General features: G+C 43.8%; 1 protein-coding gene across 1 annotated transcript in view; it reads left to right on the top strand.

Annotated features, from left to right (window-relative positions):
- Nucleotides 1-16,530, top strand: part of LOC144511893 (immunoglobulin-like and fibronectin type III domain-containing protein 1) — an 87,886-nt gene that overhangs the window by 47,022 nt on the left and 24,334 nt on the right. Inside the window, exons 13-17 of the mRNA XM_078242324.1 lie at nucleotides 992-1,116; nucleotides 7,987-8,128; nucleotides 11,330-11,626; nucleotides 13,012-13,311; nucleotides 13,434-13,607. Coding sequence (XP_078098450.1) covers nucleotides 992-1,116; nucleotides 7,987-8,128; nucleotides 11,330-11,626; nucleotides 13,012-13,311; nucleotides 13,434-13,607 — 1,038 coding nt within the window. The remainder of the gene's footprint in view (nucleotides 1-991; nucleotides 1,117-7,986; nucleotides 8,129-11,329; nucleotides 11,627-13,011; nucleotides 13,312-13,433; nucleotides 13,608-16,530) is intronic.

Here is a 16,530-nt window from a genome sequence, read left to right on the forward strand (position 1 = left end):
ACAGAACCATTTACTAGATATATCAGAGTATAGAAGTCAACTTCTTATCTGAAAACAGGCTTATTAACGTACCTGCTCCTAAAAAAGGTGGATTTTTAAGTACCTCATCAAAGGTACAGGCATAGTCCATTCATACTCACATTGGTGCTAAATTTGATCTGAGGCATGACCAGATTTGAGGACAACGCAACCTTCTAGTGCAGTGCTTCTTTAAACTAGTTTTAAAAAATCATGGAATCACAAATTGTGCTTGAAATCCTGTAATTATTAGAGCTGGTTAGGACAATTTTGGTGGAATAATGCTTTTTAAAAAGTGCTACCAGGAAGAAACGCCAGGTCACTGTACTGTTCAAATGCTCTCAATACTAATTTGACCCAGCATTTGAGATGGCATACTTATAGCTGGATGTATTGTATAGAGGTAGGCCGGGTTATTAGTGTTAGGTATAGGGGAAAAAACTCCAAATATCTGGACATATTTAATATGGCGCTTGAAATAATTTCCCGACATCACCAGAACTTGTAGCTAAAGAAATTTTGGAACATCGAATAAATAGAGTCATAGAGGTATACAGCATGGAAACAGGCTCTTCGGTCCAACTTGTCCATGCCGCCCTTTGTTTTTAAACCTCTATGCTAGTCCCAATTGCCCGCATTTGGCCCATGAACACTCCAGTGCCACCGTCTGCTCTTTCATTAGGATGTAACAGTAACTTGAATCATAAATAGTTGTTTCATTTGAAGAGTCATCAAAAAGCTTTGACCAGAAACTAGAATTTTGTTCAAAACCAGATATTACCATGACATGAAAGTTTCACTATGCCCAGGGAATGCAACTGAAACTCAGACCTGATTGATATAGTGAGTTAGCATCTTGTAATATAAGAAAAATACACTTTCACATTCAATATGCAAACTATTCAAGTGCAAATTAATTTCTAATTCACAACAAACATACTTTTACTTCTCACTTTCTTGTGGATTATCACAGGGCCAGCTCGACGTTTCAAAAGTGGACTTTTGGATGTGAGTGCTCGAAAGGGACAGGCAGCTGAACTTTGCTGCACAACAGCAAATCAAAATGCACAAGGCATCTGGTTTAAGGATGGCACAAAGGTAGTTCAAATTTATTTTTCCTGACGTTATTAAATAGAGTTAGTAAATTAAAGCTGCTGTTTACAATAAAAATAAAGAGTTGATTTTGGTCTCCCCACTCTCTGATTCTTCTGGTAAATTTTTCCTAATGAATTCATGGGATGTGGATCATATGGACAATTTACCATTTGTTTCCCACCCTCTAATTACCCTTGAGAATGTGGTGGTGAACCGTCTACTTGACTACCGCTGTCTTTGTGTACAGGTACTTCCACTGTTCGGAATAGCATTCCAGGATTTTGACTTGGAAGGCAACAGGGAGGTGGTGATATTCTCATGCGCCAGGCACCCTTGCTGTACTGGGTGTTAGAGATTGTGGGTTTGAGAGGTTCTTTTAGAAAAGCCTTGACATGTTGCAGATGGTACACCAGTGCTGGAAGGAGTATGTAAGGTCGGGGATGGGCTGCAAATCAAATGGATTGCATTGTTTTAGATCTTCTTTAGCATTGGTTGAGTTCCACTCAAACAGGCACGTGACAGTATTCCAGCAGACTCCTGACTTGCGTAAAAGGCTTTGGAGAGTGAGCCGGTGTTTAAGTTTACGTTTATTTGTTATTGTCACAAGTAGGCTTACATTAACACTGCAATGAAGTTACTATGAAAATCCCCTAGTCGCCACACTCCGGCGCCCGTTCGGCTACACTGAGGGAGAATTTAGCATGGCCAAGGCACCTAACCAGCACATCTTTCGGACTGTGGGAGGAAACCGGAGTACCCGGAGGAAACTCACACAGACACAGGGAGAACGTGCAAACTCCACACAGACAATGACCCAAGCTGGGAATCGAACCCGGGTCCCTGCCGCCGTGAGTGATTCATTGCAGAATTCCCATTACAGAAGATGGTGTACAGAACATCTTCTGTAGTCAGACTCTTTAAGTGGCAGTGGTCTTGTTAAATTTCTGGTCAATGATGATCACCAGCATATTGATGTTAGGGGATTCAATTCTGATAATGTCATAGAAGGTCAAGAGAATGTAGATAATTCTTATTTGTTGGATACACTTGTATGAAGTGAATATTTCTTGCTTCTTATCCGTCCAAGTCTGCATATTGCCCAAGTCTTGCTGCATACAGGTTGCTTCATTATCTAAGAAGTTGCAGATGATCAGAACATTGCCAAATCATGAGTGAATGTCCCCACTTCTGACCTTATGATGCAAGGAAGATAATTGATGAAGCAAATGAAGATGGTTAGGCCATGGAACTCCAGAAGTGATGTCTGAAGGTTAAGTTGATTTGTCTCCAATGAATACAATCCTCTTTCTTTATGCTCAATAGGATTACAACCATTGCAGAGTTCCCTCCTCCCTCTAACCCCCATTGACTTCAATATTACTAGTGCTCCTTTATACTACACAGGATCAAATGCTGCCTTGATGCCACCTCATCTCTTTTATTTAGCTGTTTTGTCCATGTTTGAACCAAGCATGTAACGAGGTATGGAGCTGAGTGGCTCTGACAGAACCCAAACAGAATATCAGTGAGCAGGGTATTGGTAAATTCCTCTTGATAGTTCTTCGTCCTTGATCACTTTCATCATTTTACTGATGATTGAGAGCAGACCGAGGAGGGTACTAATTGGCCCGATTTAGATTTTTCCTGCTTTTATGAACAGGACATCCTGAGCAATTTTCCATTTCATCCATTAGATGCCAGTGTTGTGGCTATACTGAAATAGCTTGGCTAAAGGTGTGACTTGTTCTGGAGCGCAAATTTTCAGCAATAAAACCAGGATGTTGTCTGAGCTCATAGCTTTGCCGTACATACTGCAACATAACATATGAAGTGAATCAAATTGTCTGATGACTGGATTCTGTCATAATTGTGACCTCAGGAGGAAACTGAGATGAATCTTCCAGTCAGTATTTTTGGCTGAAGATGACTGCAAGGTCAAAATCATCCAGCCTAGTTTTTTTTGTACGCGCATTCTTGTTTCTCACTTCCTTGAGGATTGAAATGGTCAAGAAGACTCCTCTTCTTGTCAGATGTTTAATTGTCTACACTATTGATGATTGGAGTTGACAGGACTGGAGAGCTTTGATCGGATATGTTGGTTGATGGATCACTTAGTTGTGCTTGTTGTGTGTTTGATTTGCCTATGGCCCTGTGTTATAACATCACCAGATTGACACCTCATTTTTAGGTTTGCCTGGTGCTGTTCCTGGTATGCTCTCCTGTACTCCTCATTGATATTGATCGACTAACTTGATGATGATGATGATGATGGGAGAATGAGGGAAATGCTGAGCCATGAGTTACAGTTTGTGGCTGAGAACAATCCTTCTACTGTTGGCCCACAGTAACTTATAGAGGCTCAATTGTGAGCTGCTAGATCTATTCCGATTCTATCCCACTCAGCACATTGTTAGTGTCACACAACATGATGGAAATTGTCCTCAGTGTGAAGACAAGGTTTAATCTCCACTTGGATCATGTGGTGATCACTCTTGCCAATACTGAGGCGGGAAAATGCATCTGTGGGTGGGAAAGTGCTGCCTCACAGCACCAGGGACCCGGGTTCAACTCTGGCCTCAGGTCACTGACTGTGTGGAGTTTGAGGGCCTGATTTTGGGCGCGAAATCGCGGTAAAGTTGGGCGTCGGGCCTATAATGCGATCTGCACCTGATTCCGAGCAGATCGCGGCTTTACCGACACACGATTCGGGCGCGGGTCCGGCACGTGCCCGAATCGGGCGACCCGATGATTTAAATGCATTTGCATGCATTTAAATCGACTGAATGAACCGTGCGCCCAACTCTACCGCCAAATCCCACTTTACCGTCTTCTGGCCCGATCCGCGTCCACGCTGTTACCGACCTGCAAAATAAAAGTCAGAAGTCGCCACTGCAGCCTCCGAAGAGCGGGGTCAGAGACTGCAACAGCTCTCTAACCCAGGTCATCCTCTGGTCGGGGCGGGAGGGGGGTGAGAGGAGGAGAGGGGGTGTGACGTCTCATCCCGGGGGGGGGGGGGGGGAGTGTGACGTATCATCCCCTGGTGGAGTGGAGAGGGGGTGTGATGTCTCATCCTCTGGGGGGGTGGGAGGGGAGGTGGTGTGACTGATCATCCCCTGGGGGGGGGTAGTGGAGAGGGGGTGTGACGTCTCATCCCCTGGGGGAGGGGAATGTGACCAATCATCCCCTGGGGGGGAGGGGGGTGGAAAGGGGGTGTGACGTCTCATCCTCTGGAGGGGGTGGGAAGGGAGGGGGTGTGACCGATCATCCCCTGGGGCGGGGGAGGGGAGGGGGGGGGTGGAGAGGGGGTGTGACTGATCATCCCCTGGGGGGGGAAAGAGAGGGGGTGTGATGTACCATCTCCTGGGGGGGAGGGGGGAGGAGAGGGGGTGTGACGACTCATCCTCTGGTCGGGGGGGGTTCCGCTGCGTGTCTGCGGCCGATCCCTCCTGGCACCATCACTGGTACACTACCAGCCACAGATTACTCTTCCCTGCAGGTGCGAGAGAGGGGGAGAGATGGCTGTGGCTGGTAGTGAACCAGTGATCGTGCCAGGAGGGATCGGCCGCAGACAGGCAGCGGAACCCCCCCCGACCAGAGGATGATACGTCACACCCCTCTCCTCCTCCCCCCCCCCCGCCCAGGGGATGATCGGTCACACCCCCTCCCCTCTCCCCCCCTCCCCAGGGAATGAGACGTCATACCCCCTCTCCACCACCCCCCCAGGGGATGATCGGTCACCCCCCCTCCCACCCCCCCAGCCCAGGGGATGAGACATCACACCCCCTCCCCTCCCACCCCCCATCCCCCCCCCCACCAGAGGATGATCGTCAGAGACCCGCTCTCTCCGGTTTCAGTTTTTTTTTCACGCCCGGGCACGCTGTCATTTTTTTTGAACTGCGGCAAAACACATATGGGCGCGCTGCAAAGAGGATTCCAGGCGCGGATCTATTTGACGCCCAGATCCGGCACTTAGACTCAAAATGGTAAAATTCCCCCCTGAACGTTCTCCTGTGTCTGCATGAGTTTCCTCCGGGTGCTCCGGTTTCCTCCCACAGTCCAAAGATGTGCATGCGGGTTAGGTTGATAGACTCTGCTAAATTGACCCCAGTGTCAGGGGGAGTGGCAGATTAAATATGTGGGGTTATGGGAATAGGGCCTGGGTGGGATTGTGGTTGATGCAGACTTGATAGGCCAAATGGCCTCCTTCTGCACAGTAAAGATTCATGGGTTCTATGGATTCTATGACGGGTAAATTGTTTGAGGACAAGGTCAAGGAGGTTGTTCCTTGTGTGTCAAAGGCCCAGTGTGGCATCTACGTCTTTCAGGACTATACCAACTTGGTTAATGGTCATAGTATCAAGTCACTCTTGATGATAAACATTGCAGTCCCCCACCCATAGCACATATTGTAATTTTTCTGCCCTCAGTACTTCTAAATGATCTTCAACATGGAACAGTACTGATCCATCAGTCGACGGAAGGCATTAAGTGGCAATCAGCAGGCAATCCCATGTTTGATCCAATGTAATGAGCGCACATGGTATCCAGAGTCAATGTTGAGGATTTCCAGGGCCATTTCTTTCTAACTGCAAAACACTGTGTCACCACCTTTGGTGGTGCCAAAGGTGCCAAAAGAGAAAACACTGGAAAATCTCAGCAGGTCTGGCAGCATCTGTAAGGAGAGAAAAGAGCTGATGTTTCGAGTCCAGATGACCCTTTGTCAAAGCTGACATGCTGCCCCTTGCTAGGACAGGACATATCCAGTGATTGTGTTGGGGGAGTGGAGGATGTTGGTTGTAAGGCATGATTCTGTGAGTATAAGCAAGTCAGCCTTGATTGGTCGGCATTTATACCTCCTTCCACTGTCACCCTCTATCCCTTGTCTGCTCCAGTGTTGTGACATTTTATTGTCCTCATTCCTCTAAATTTGACTACCACTCTATTTTCCTCCTCCAATAATTGTGTCATTCTGAAGCCAGTCTCAGTTGCAATTTGAATTGTAAATTATTATGAAAATGAGAGTATCCAGAAAGACTGGGATATCTTTTCATACACAAGATTCAGGTAGATATTAATGCAAACCAAATTAGAACTGCCTCAGACAGAATGATGAAAAAGATCCCTGGAAAAATGATTTTCCAAGCTCAGTTTAATAACAAACTTCTTAGCTTGGTGAGTCCATGACTTAAAAAAAACTTCAGGCAAAAGAATGTTCTCCATGCTATTGTCATGTGCTCTCATTTCAGTCCCTTGGTTACCATGCTGTCACTATTGTTTCTGGGTTAAAAATCCCTTCTTGAATGGCACTATATCATACAAAACAAAAGGATAGCTCATTGTGCTCTCCCGAATTAATAGTTTGTCGTCATGGCAACTGAGGCCTTCTACAACAGGCTAGGCGGTAATACATCAAGGTATTGAGGTGATAATCATCAGTCAAAGAGCAAAGAATTAGTTTTTTGTAATATCACATGCTGCTTTCAGTTATAGCAAATTTAACAGTTACATTGCAGATTCATCAACAACAGGGAATTTGGCCAGAGGATGATCCATACTGGCCAACAATGCCTAAAGTAACAAGGAGAGAGGACAGCAGAAAAACTCAGCAGGTCTGCCAATATCTATCACAGTGATGGGCAACCTAGGCGAGTGAGTGGGCTGCATGAGTGGTCTGCCTTCATCTCAGTGGGCCACAAGATTGAAATTGGGCTGAAATTCATTAACCATGACCCCATGAGTAAGATTAAACACATGTCGAATATTTCATAATGAGTTATAGAGAATGCTTAATCAATTATATATTAATGGAACTCTCACCAATTTGAAATGGAGAAAAAAAAGAAATATTTAAGCTTTGGATGCAAAGGGAGCGCGTGGTTTTCACAATTAATGTTGTGTGTAATCAGCACACATGTCACTTCACTTGCCCTTGTTCTTTGTGCAAACCACCAATATTGGTAAGAAAAAGCCATGCGGACAGAACTCGGCAGAATGTGGCAGCCCTGCACATCGGCAATGGTCAACAAAATGTCTCATGAGCCGCAATTAGAAACCTGATGGGCTGCATGTTGTCCTTGGGCCGCAGGTTGCCATTTCTGACCTATCAAGAGAAAAATAGAGTTAACGTTTCAAGTCCATGGACTCTTTGTCAGAACATGAAATTTTCTGGCAGACCTGCTGAGTTTTTTCAGCATCCTCTGTTCTTGTTTCAAATTTCAACATCCACAGTATTTTGCTTATTTGAATGCCTAATGTGTATGCTGGCCTCTTCAGGCAAACCAAGAGATTATATTGCACTTGTTGAAACCTCAAATTAGCAAACCTGATGTGTTTCTGTGCTGCAATCACTAAGTAATTGTGCCATTTATGACCTACCACTGAAGTAAAGGAGGGAGGAGATTCAGATGATTATCTTCTAGTAATTATTCAGGATCTGGACATTGTTGGCAATTTATTGTTCATCTCTAGTTGACCTTGACAAGATGTTGCTGGGCTACCTTCTTAAATCACTGCAGTGCATATTCTGAAGATACTCCCACAATATTATTAGAGAGTGAGTTCCAAGACTTTGAGCCAGTCAGAATGATTGCATTGTGGACTGTTAGGTTATTGCCAAGTGGTGCATTTTACAGGCCAAAGTGATAAAGTTATCATTTCTATACCTTTGCTGGTGGGAGAACAAACTAATGGTGTGTAAAACAAAAAATGAACTTGGTAAGCAGTTTTATTGGGATTTAATTATGGAGAATTTTGTTGTAATACACTACAGCAATTTACAATGCAGGTACACTGCAACTCTTTTGTTCTCTTCTTGGAAATACTTTGGAAGTTTTTAAAACTTAACTGTATTTGTCTGTATTTGTGTGATTGTAGATTACTTCAGGAGATGGAATAATAGCTACCCAGGAGGGAGCTGTACACAAATTGACCATAGAAAATGTCCAAGAGAAAAATTCAGGGACATATACATTTGAAGCTGATGGAGGAAAAACTGAAGCCTCTCTGTTTGTTGAAGGTAAATCGCAATGTTTATGAAAGTAACATCACCCGATTCAATTCAAATCCACAGCAAAACCAACAAATATTCACAACAGGAAAAAGGAGAATTTGAATCTAACCTATTGCTTTAACTTCCTCTCAATACATTCCTATCATAGAATCCCTACAGTGCAGAAGGTGGCTATTTGGCCCATCAAGTCTGCACCGACCACAATCCCACCCAGGCCCTATTCCTGTAACCCCACATATTTATCTTGCTAATGCCCTGACATTAGGGTCAATTTAGCATGGTCTTTCCACCTAACCTGCACATCTTTGGACTGTGGGAGGAAATTGGAGTATCCGGAGGAAACCCACGCAGACACGGGGAGAATGTGCAAATTCCATACAGACAGTGACCTGAGGTCAGAATTGAACTCGGGTCCCAAGTGCTGTGAGGCAACAGTGCTAACCACTGTCACCGTTCTGCCCCAAATGAAATAACAACACCAGAAGCGCAGAATGTTAAATTTACAGGCTGTAAAAATCTATGCACGAAATAAATTGCTTCACAATGTGACTCACAGGTCACCAACATATTCAAACGCCTGATACATGCACATTTCATGCTTCAGATTTTCATTTTTTACAAGTTAGTTCCTGAAATCTTACATCTTGTAAAAAGAAAATTGAATAGCCTTTCAGTTTCCACTGAGCTTGCAGATATGACTTGAAATCGTTACCTGGAGATTAGCCAGCAGTGCAGTTAATAGCTTGGTCTTGCAAAGTGGCTAAGAACAAATTGACAGTGTTTTTGTATTTGACCAAATCAGTGAAGTATTATTTCATTTTCCACTGAAGCTTGAAAAAAAATGATTTCATGTGCGTTGACATATTAGCACATTTGAATCTGATGGTTTAGTGCTGCCTGAATGACAGATAAAGTATGGCATTGCTACTCAACTCAAGTTTGTTCAGGCATAGGAACATTTATGCAATATCCTTTGCAGACACACTGTCACTGTACCCCAGATAGGTTTATATTTTGGAGATAGCTATTTCATTTTGTGTTATTTATCAATCATTTAAGTTTTGATCTTTGGTGGCAGAATGGGAAGAAGTAGTTGTGGGAGGGGGGGAAGCAGACTCATATACATATAAATGCTGACATAGACTAACTGGGTGAAATAATCTGATTCTGTGCTGTGAACTGTGCAAACTGACAAATTAACATGTTTAAACATACCATTTGCTATGTTTTTTTTCCCTAATTAGCTATAGCCCATGTGTAAATTCCGGAAAGAACTTCCATTTATATGGCACGTTATATGCCTCTTAGGACATTTTGAAGTGCTTTACATTGAATCAATTCTGAAGCAAACGTTAGTCCTTTCAAATGTGCTCCAAGTTCTGTTGAACTAACTTTCCAGCCACCTTCATTAGCTTAACTCATATCGCAGTTAATTAGTATACGTGCTCTTACTTTTTTTCCACATAAGAACCCATGTTATAACTGGTAGTGTCATGATCCCAGCTGATAATCCTGGAAAAGTCAGTCCAAAGATGTGCGGGTTAGGTTGATTGGCCAGGTTAAAAATTGCCCCTTAGAGTCCTGAGATGCGTAGGTTAGAGGGATTAGCAGGTAAATATGTGGGGGTAGAGCCTGGGTGGGATTGTGGTCGGTGCAGACTCGATGGGCCGAATGGCCTCCTTCTGCACTGTAGGGTTTCTATGATCTATGATCCAGAGTTAAACCTGTCTTGATAGAGCTTACCTTTTCTAGAAAACCACAGAGGAAGGTTACCGAACAAATTCACAGGAATCTGCTGATGAACTTTTAACACAAAGAAAAAAATATTTGTTAAACAAGAAAAATGGACTATATTACACCAGACAAAAAGATTAGAAAGATCTCAATCCAAGAAGATTAGTCAATTTCCTGACATCCCTTTACCCAGCAATGCATTTACAGACACACAATCCATGAAGAGTTACCACTAGCCTGACACAAAGGTTCCTTGCTTGGGGTTGGCCCACTTGCAAATAGTTTTCTTCCAGCAATTTATTGAACATTCACTTAATGCTTCTCACCCAACTCATAGCTCTCCCCGAGACACCCAAAAATAACACTTTAAACTCACCGGGCGTCATTCTCCGGCTTCCCAGTCGCGTGTTTCTCAGCTGCAGGAGACGGCGCACTGTTTGCTGATGGCAGGGTTCTTTGGTGCTATCGATGTCAACAGCATTTCCCGTTAGTGTCAACCCATGTCACTAGGATACCCACGGGAGTGGGTGCATTGCCGGCGGAACCAGAGATCCCACCAGCGTGAACAGCCAGAGAATTCCAGCCACTATTTCAACAGCAATACCACTAAGCTGATCGTTTTACTGAGTCCTATAACTGACTACTGAGTTTACTACTGTCCCTCCAGCATGGTGGCACAGTAGTTAGCACTCCTGCCTCACAGCGCCAAGGACCTAGGTTCGATTCTAGCCTCGGGTGACTGTATGTGTGGAGTTGGCACTTTCTCTCCGTGCCAGCATGGGTTTCCTCTGGATGCTCCGGTTTCCTCCCACAGTCTAAAGATGTGCGGGTTGGCCATGCTAAATTGACCCTAGTGTCAGTGGGATTAGCAGGGTAAATGTATGGAGTTATGGGAATAGGGCCTGGGTGGCATGTGGTCGATACAGACTCGATGGGCTGAATTGCCTCCTTTTGTATTGTAGAGATTCTATGATTCTCTAGCCTTGCACTTGGCTTTTCTTAGAGAGCTGAACAATCCCTGTCTTCATTCTCTGACACATGCTGAACTCTTCCCTGTCTTTCTCTGTTTCATTTGACCACTGTCACGAGGCAAAAGTCCAGTTTTCCCTCCTTTGTGTTTTTTTCCCAAAAATCACTAAATTTCTAACCCTTCTTTAACCCATCTGTTTATCTTCAGGGGACAAATCCAAAAGACTGACCTTTCAGCCACAGGTCCATCCAGACTTTTAGGCACCATGGCTCACAAACCACACACATAAAACTGAAATCACTCTACTTACCTTAACGCAAAGATACATATATATCTGAAAATTCTACTTAAAAAGTACATGTTCATCCAAGTAGCAATATGAACTGATCAGCAGACCACATAAAATTAGACATAATTAAACATAGACATTAAACAATTCAATAGAATTTATAGCTACTCGATGATTGTAAATTATTGTCTTTGTTGCTATTGTTTAATATCAGATCCTCCAGAGTTTGATCAGGATATGCTTGACCAATTGGAAAAGAAAATCACAGTTGTTAAGGCTGGTCAGACTGCAACAGTGAAAGTGCCATTCTCAGGAAAGCCACCAGTAAAGGTGTCTTGGTATAAAGATGGGGAAGAAATGTTTGAAGACAACAGAATTAGCATTGACACAAGCAAAAATTTTACACGACTATCGATCTCCAAATGTAATCGAAAGGACAGTGGAAACATGACAATTAAATTGAAGAATGAAAGTGGTACAGCAAGTGCAAACATTAGCCTGGCTGTCACCGGTAATGTATTTATACCTTACCACTTTTATTGTTTTTGTGCTAGTTTTGCAGAAGTTATATTTATGTCAGATTCAATATTGGCCGGAATTTTACCGGCACACCCGCCCCAATTCCAGGGACGGACAAAGCTCGGAGAATGATATTCTTTGTTGGCCTCGGGCAGGATCGTACGAAACTCGAGCAGATGTGCCAGTAAAATTCCGCCCATCGTGTTTGGCTTCATGATCCCTCTGTTTATTTAGACTATACGCAAACTCTTATGATGTGGGGATAATGATGTATACCCTCTCTTCCCACAAAAGTTTACTCTTACTAGGCCCCTAACGTTGACTGGCTAGCAGGTGGGAAATGGGAACTTCTCATTTGATGGCGCCTTCATCTAAGGGGGGAAAAGCTAATCCCATTCAGCATGGTCGAGTTTAGAAACTGAGTGCACCAGCGCATCAAATCTGTGCCTATGATTTCATTTATTAGTGCCTCAATCTGTTCTATTATGTTTTGACCATTCCTGACCAGAGAAACCATATATCTTTTTATTTTGAGGTTTGAATGCTTTGAATTTACCACTTGAAATGAAAAGCATGCATTTTTATGGCTGGCATATCATGGCCCAAGCTTCTACATTCCTACTGGACATACCTGCCATTTCTTCCTAGGGTACCCATCTTTAAGGAATGAGGAGACTCCCTATGTTAGGAGCTCCCAAGCCCTTCCTGTCACAAGGATCTAAGTGGATGCTAGGACACTCACTGATAAAGGCCAAGTGATTACCTTCAAAGAGTGATAAGCCAGGTACATGACCTGGACCTCAAAGACCGAACAATTGGTGAATTTACCTTTAAAGTCAATGCAAACTCCTTACCAAAGGGATTACCTGAGGCCAATTTTCATGTTTCATGAAAATAGCAAATAGTGCTGGCATATTTGCTGGATGTGGAAGCAGAGACCAGATCTCCCAACAGTTTGGAGCAAGTAGATACTCATGGTCCAGGCATTGTCATGCAGATGTCCAACAATTCATCCTAACAAGGTTATTTTCCTTTTAATATTCCAGCAGAGTCGGCGCTGGAGGGCATCAGTTGCCCTTGACTCTGGTACAAAATCATAATTGAGGCCATGGTCATTTGTGTATTTTCTTTTATCCATGATGGGCTTAAATAACAAGAATTTCAGATAAGCATTATTAAATTGTTATCTAATTATGTAACTCAGCATTGCAAAGTTTTATAAAGTCTCAGATTTAAAGAAGTATCAACGAACAACAAAACATTTGTTGACATCACTTGAAGCCTTAAACTACAGGGTATTAATTGCTTTGGCAGAAATATTAGTATCTAATTTCATTTAAATAAATTATTGACGATATCATGGGTGTCCTGTTTCAGATAAACCACAGGCACCTCAGGGGCCTGTAGAAGTTCTAGAAAGCTCTGGAAATTGCATTTCCCTTAAGTGGAAGCCCCCGAAAGATGATGGTGGGAAACCTATAGATCACTATGCAATCGAAAGACAACAGGTGGGGAGAAGTACGTGGACCAAAGTTGGTGAAGTGAACAAGTCAACAACAACATTCACTTCCGACAAAGTGGAGCATGGAAAGAATTACAAGTTCAAAGTTTGGGCAGTGAATTCAGAAGGCGTAAGTGAAGCATTGGTGTCTGATGTAGTCAGAGCTGGTAGAAAAGGTAAGTTCTTGTAACATTGGGCCATTGTATGGTTACATTTATATACAACAGTAGGACAATGTAATAATTTTCATTCAAAATAGCTACCAAATTTAATGCTTAATGCAAATATTTTTTTCCAGCTGTCCCTGGACCTTCAGAAAAACCAAACATCTTGAATGCAAACAGCAAGTCCATTACCATGTCATGGACTCCACCACGTAATACTGGTGATTCCAGAATAATTGGATATATCATAGAAAAGCGCAAGAAAGGTAGCAACACCTGGAGTGCCGTCACTGATACTCCAATCACAGGTAAGGGCAAGGGCTGGATTTTACAAGGGGCATTGAGACCCCGACATTGGGGTAAAAAGTGACCCCACAGCCCCGTGTGGTACCCACTCGGCAACTTTACCACATGCAGTCTCTGGCAATCTGTGGACCCGTTATCCAAAAAGGACAGTAAAGTGGGGCCTGATGCTGCCAGCCCAGTCACAGGGCTGGAAGCTCTGAAGACTTTGTAGCTCCACTGAGAGGGGGTGGTCGCTGCTGAGGTACACATGAGACCTTGGTCCTAGTAGGTAATTAAAGAAAAAAAACTAAAATTCGCAGGGAAACCCTTCCTCTTCACTGCCCACAGCTCCTCCATTGTTCCACTCAAATATCTCCCCAGACAGTAGAAGGGAGGCCACCTCCATTTAGCTGATAGTCTCCCCCCCACAAAGCTAAGGGCAATGTAGAATTGTCACTAACTGGACCATTAATTATGTAAACCTGCTGTCCTTCCCCTACTTAGAGTGGGAAGCCTCTCTGCATCTGGTCCCACCATCACTAAAATGCCCCAATGACAATCTGGCCCATCTCTCCAGGATTTTCCCACCCCAGCTCCCCAGGGCTGGTAAAAAACCTGACTCAACACTCACCATACTGATGCCATAACAAAGACATGGTGGGGGCGGGGGGGATTGTCTGGGCTCCCCGCGGCATGAGGCAGCACGCCGTTCACCAGCGGCAAGGTTTTCTGGTCCTGCCGCTGTCGATGGGATTTCCCACTGACTCCACCCCACACAGTCAGGAAACCTGTGGCACCGTCAGCAGGACCAGATGATCCCACCAGCATGAAGAGCTCGAGTATTCCGGCCACAGTTTAAAACTGTTGTATTGAATTTTTTAATTTAAATGCATGATACATAATAACTCATATTTAATACCTAAAGTTTATTTTGAAAGTTTATTTTTTATCAGTGTCACAAGTAGCCTTACGTTAACACTGCAATGAATTTACTGTGAAAATCCCCTCGTCGCAACAGTCTGGCCCCTGCTTGGATACACCTGAGGGAGAATTTAGCATAACCAATGCACCTAATCAGCATGTCTTCCGCATTGTGGGAAGCTTGGTGGAAGTGTTATTGGATGAATAATCTAGAGGTCTGAGTTCATTGCTCTGGAGTCATGAGATCAAAATTTAAATTCAATTAATTAATTTGACACAGATAGATAGATAATTGGCTTATTACTGCTGCCTCACAGCACCAGGGACCCAGGTTCAATTCTGGCCTTGGGTTTAAAGTTTAAAAGTTTATTTATTAGTGTCACAAATAGGTTTACATTAACACTGCAATGAAGTTACTGTGAAAATCCCCTAGGCGCCACACTCAAGTGTCTGTTTGGGTATACTGAAGGAGAATTTAGCATGGCCAGTGCACCTAACCAGTACGTCTTTCAGACTGTGGGAAGAAACCAGAGCTCCCAAAGCAAACCCACGCAGAATGGGGAGAATGTCCAAACTCCACACAGACAGTGACCCAAGCTGGAAATCGAACCCGGGTCATTGGCGCTGTGAGGCAGAAGTGTGAACGTAATCTCATATTGTAGCTTATTTTATGTAAGAAAGTGGCATTAATACTCAAATAAGATAGGCTGGAAATTTGGGCAAAGAAATGGCAAATGGAGTTCAATCCAGATAAATGCGAAGTGATGCATTTTGGTAGAAGTAACGTAGGGGGGAGCTAAATGGCAGAAACCATAAAGGGTGTAGATACGCAGAGGGACCTGGGTGTGCAAGTCCACAGATCCTTGAAGGTGACGTCACAGGTGGAGAAGGTAGTGAAGAAGGCATATGGCATGCTTGCCTTTATAGGACGGGGCACAGAGTATAAAAGTTGGGGTCTGATGTTGCGGTTGTATAGAGCGTTGGTTCGGCCGCATTTGGAATACTGCGCCCAGTTCTGGTCGCCACACTACCAGAAGGACGTGGAGGCTTTAGAGAGAGTGCAGAGGAGGTTTACCAGGATGTTGCCTGGTATGGAAGGGCTTAGTAATGAGGAGAGATTGGGTAAACTGGGGTTGTTCTCACTGGAAAGACAGAGGATGAGGGGTGACCTAATAGAGGTGTATAAAATTATGAAAGGCATAGATAGGGTGAACGGTGGGAAGCTTTTTCCCAGGTCGGTGGTGATGTTCACAAGGGGTCATAGGTTCAAGGTGAGGGGGGGGAGGTTTAACACGGATATCAGAAGGACGTATTTTACACAGAGGGTGGTGGGGGCCTGTTCCTGTGCTGCTGGACAAGGTGGTGGAGGCGGACACACTGGGAACGTTTAAGACTTATCTAGATAGCCACATGAACGGAATGGGAATGGAGGGATACAAAAGAATGGTCTAGTTTGCACCAGGGAGTGGCGCAGGGCTTGGAGGGCCGAAGGGCCTGTTCCTGTGCTGTATTGTTCTTTGTTCTTTGTAAATAATAAATCATTATCTTTAATGCAATATAGATGACATAGATTACTCGAATTACTCCTAACACTCCAAACACATCAGTAGGAATAAAGCTGTTCTTTCTACCTAACCTGTTAAAAGGATCATTATAAACTACCAATGTTTAGCGCCATTCCTCCTAAACAAAATGATCACATCTGCAAAGTGTTATTTTGCTGGAAAAAAATTGTGTCTCAGTTTAAGATTCAATGCAAATCATCTTTAATCGAAGGTGAATATAAAAAAAGGGCAATATATTAAGACCTTACATCATGTAGAACAAAGAACAAAGAGAACAGAGAAAATTACAGCACAGGAACAGGCTCTTCGGCCCTCCAAACCCGCACCAATCATGCTGCCCGACTGAACTAACACCCCCTACCCTTCCGGGGACCATATCCCTCCATCCCCATCCTATTTGTATTTTTGTCAAGACGCCCCTTAAAGATCACTATCGTATCTGCTTCCACTACCTCCGTCG

This window comes from Mustelus asterias, chromosome 25 (assembly GCF_964213995.1).
Source record: "Mustelus asterias chromosome 25, sMusAst1.hap1.1, whole genome shotgun sequence".
Lineage (NCBI taxonomy): Eukaryota > Metazoa > Chordata > Chondrichthyes > Carcharhiniformes > Triakidae > Mustelus > Mustelus asterias.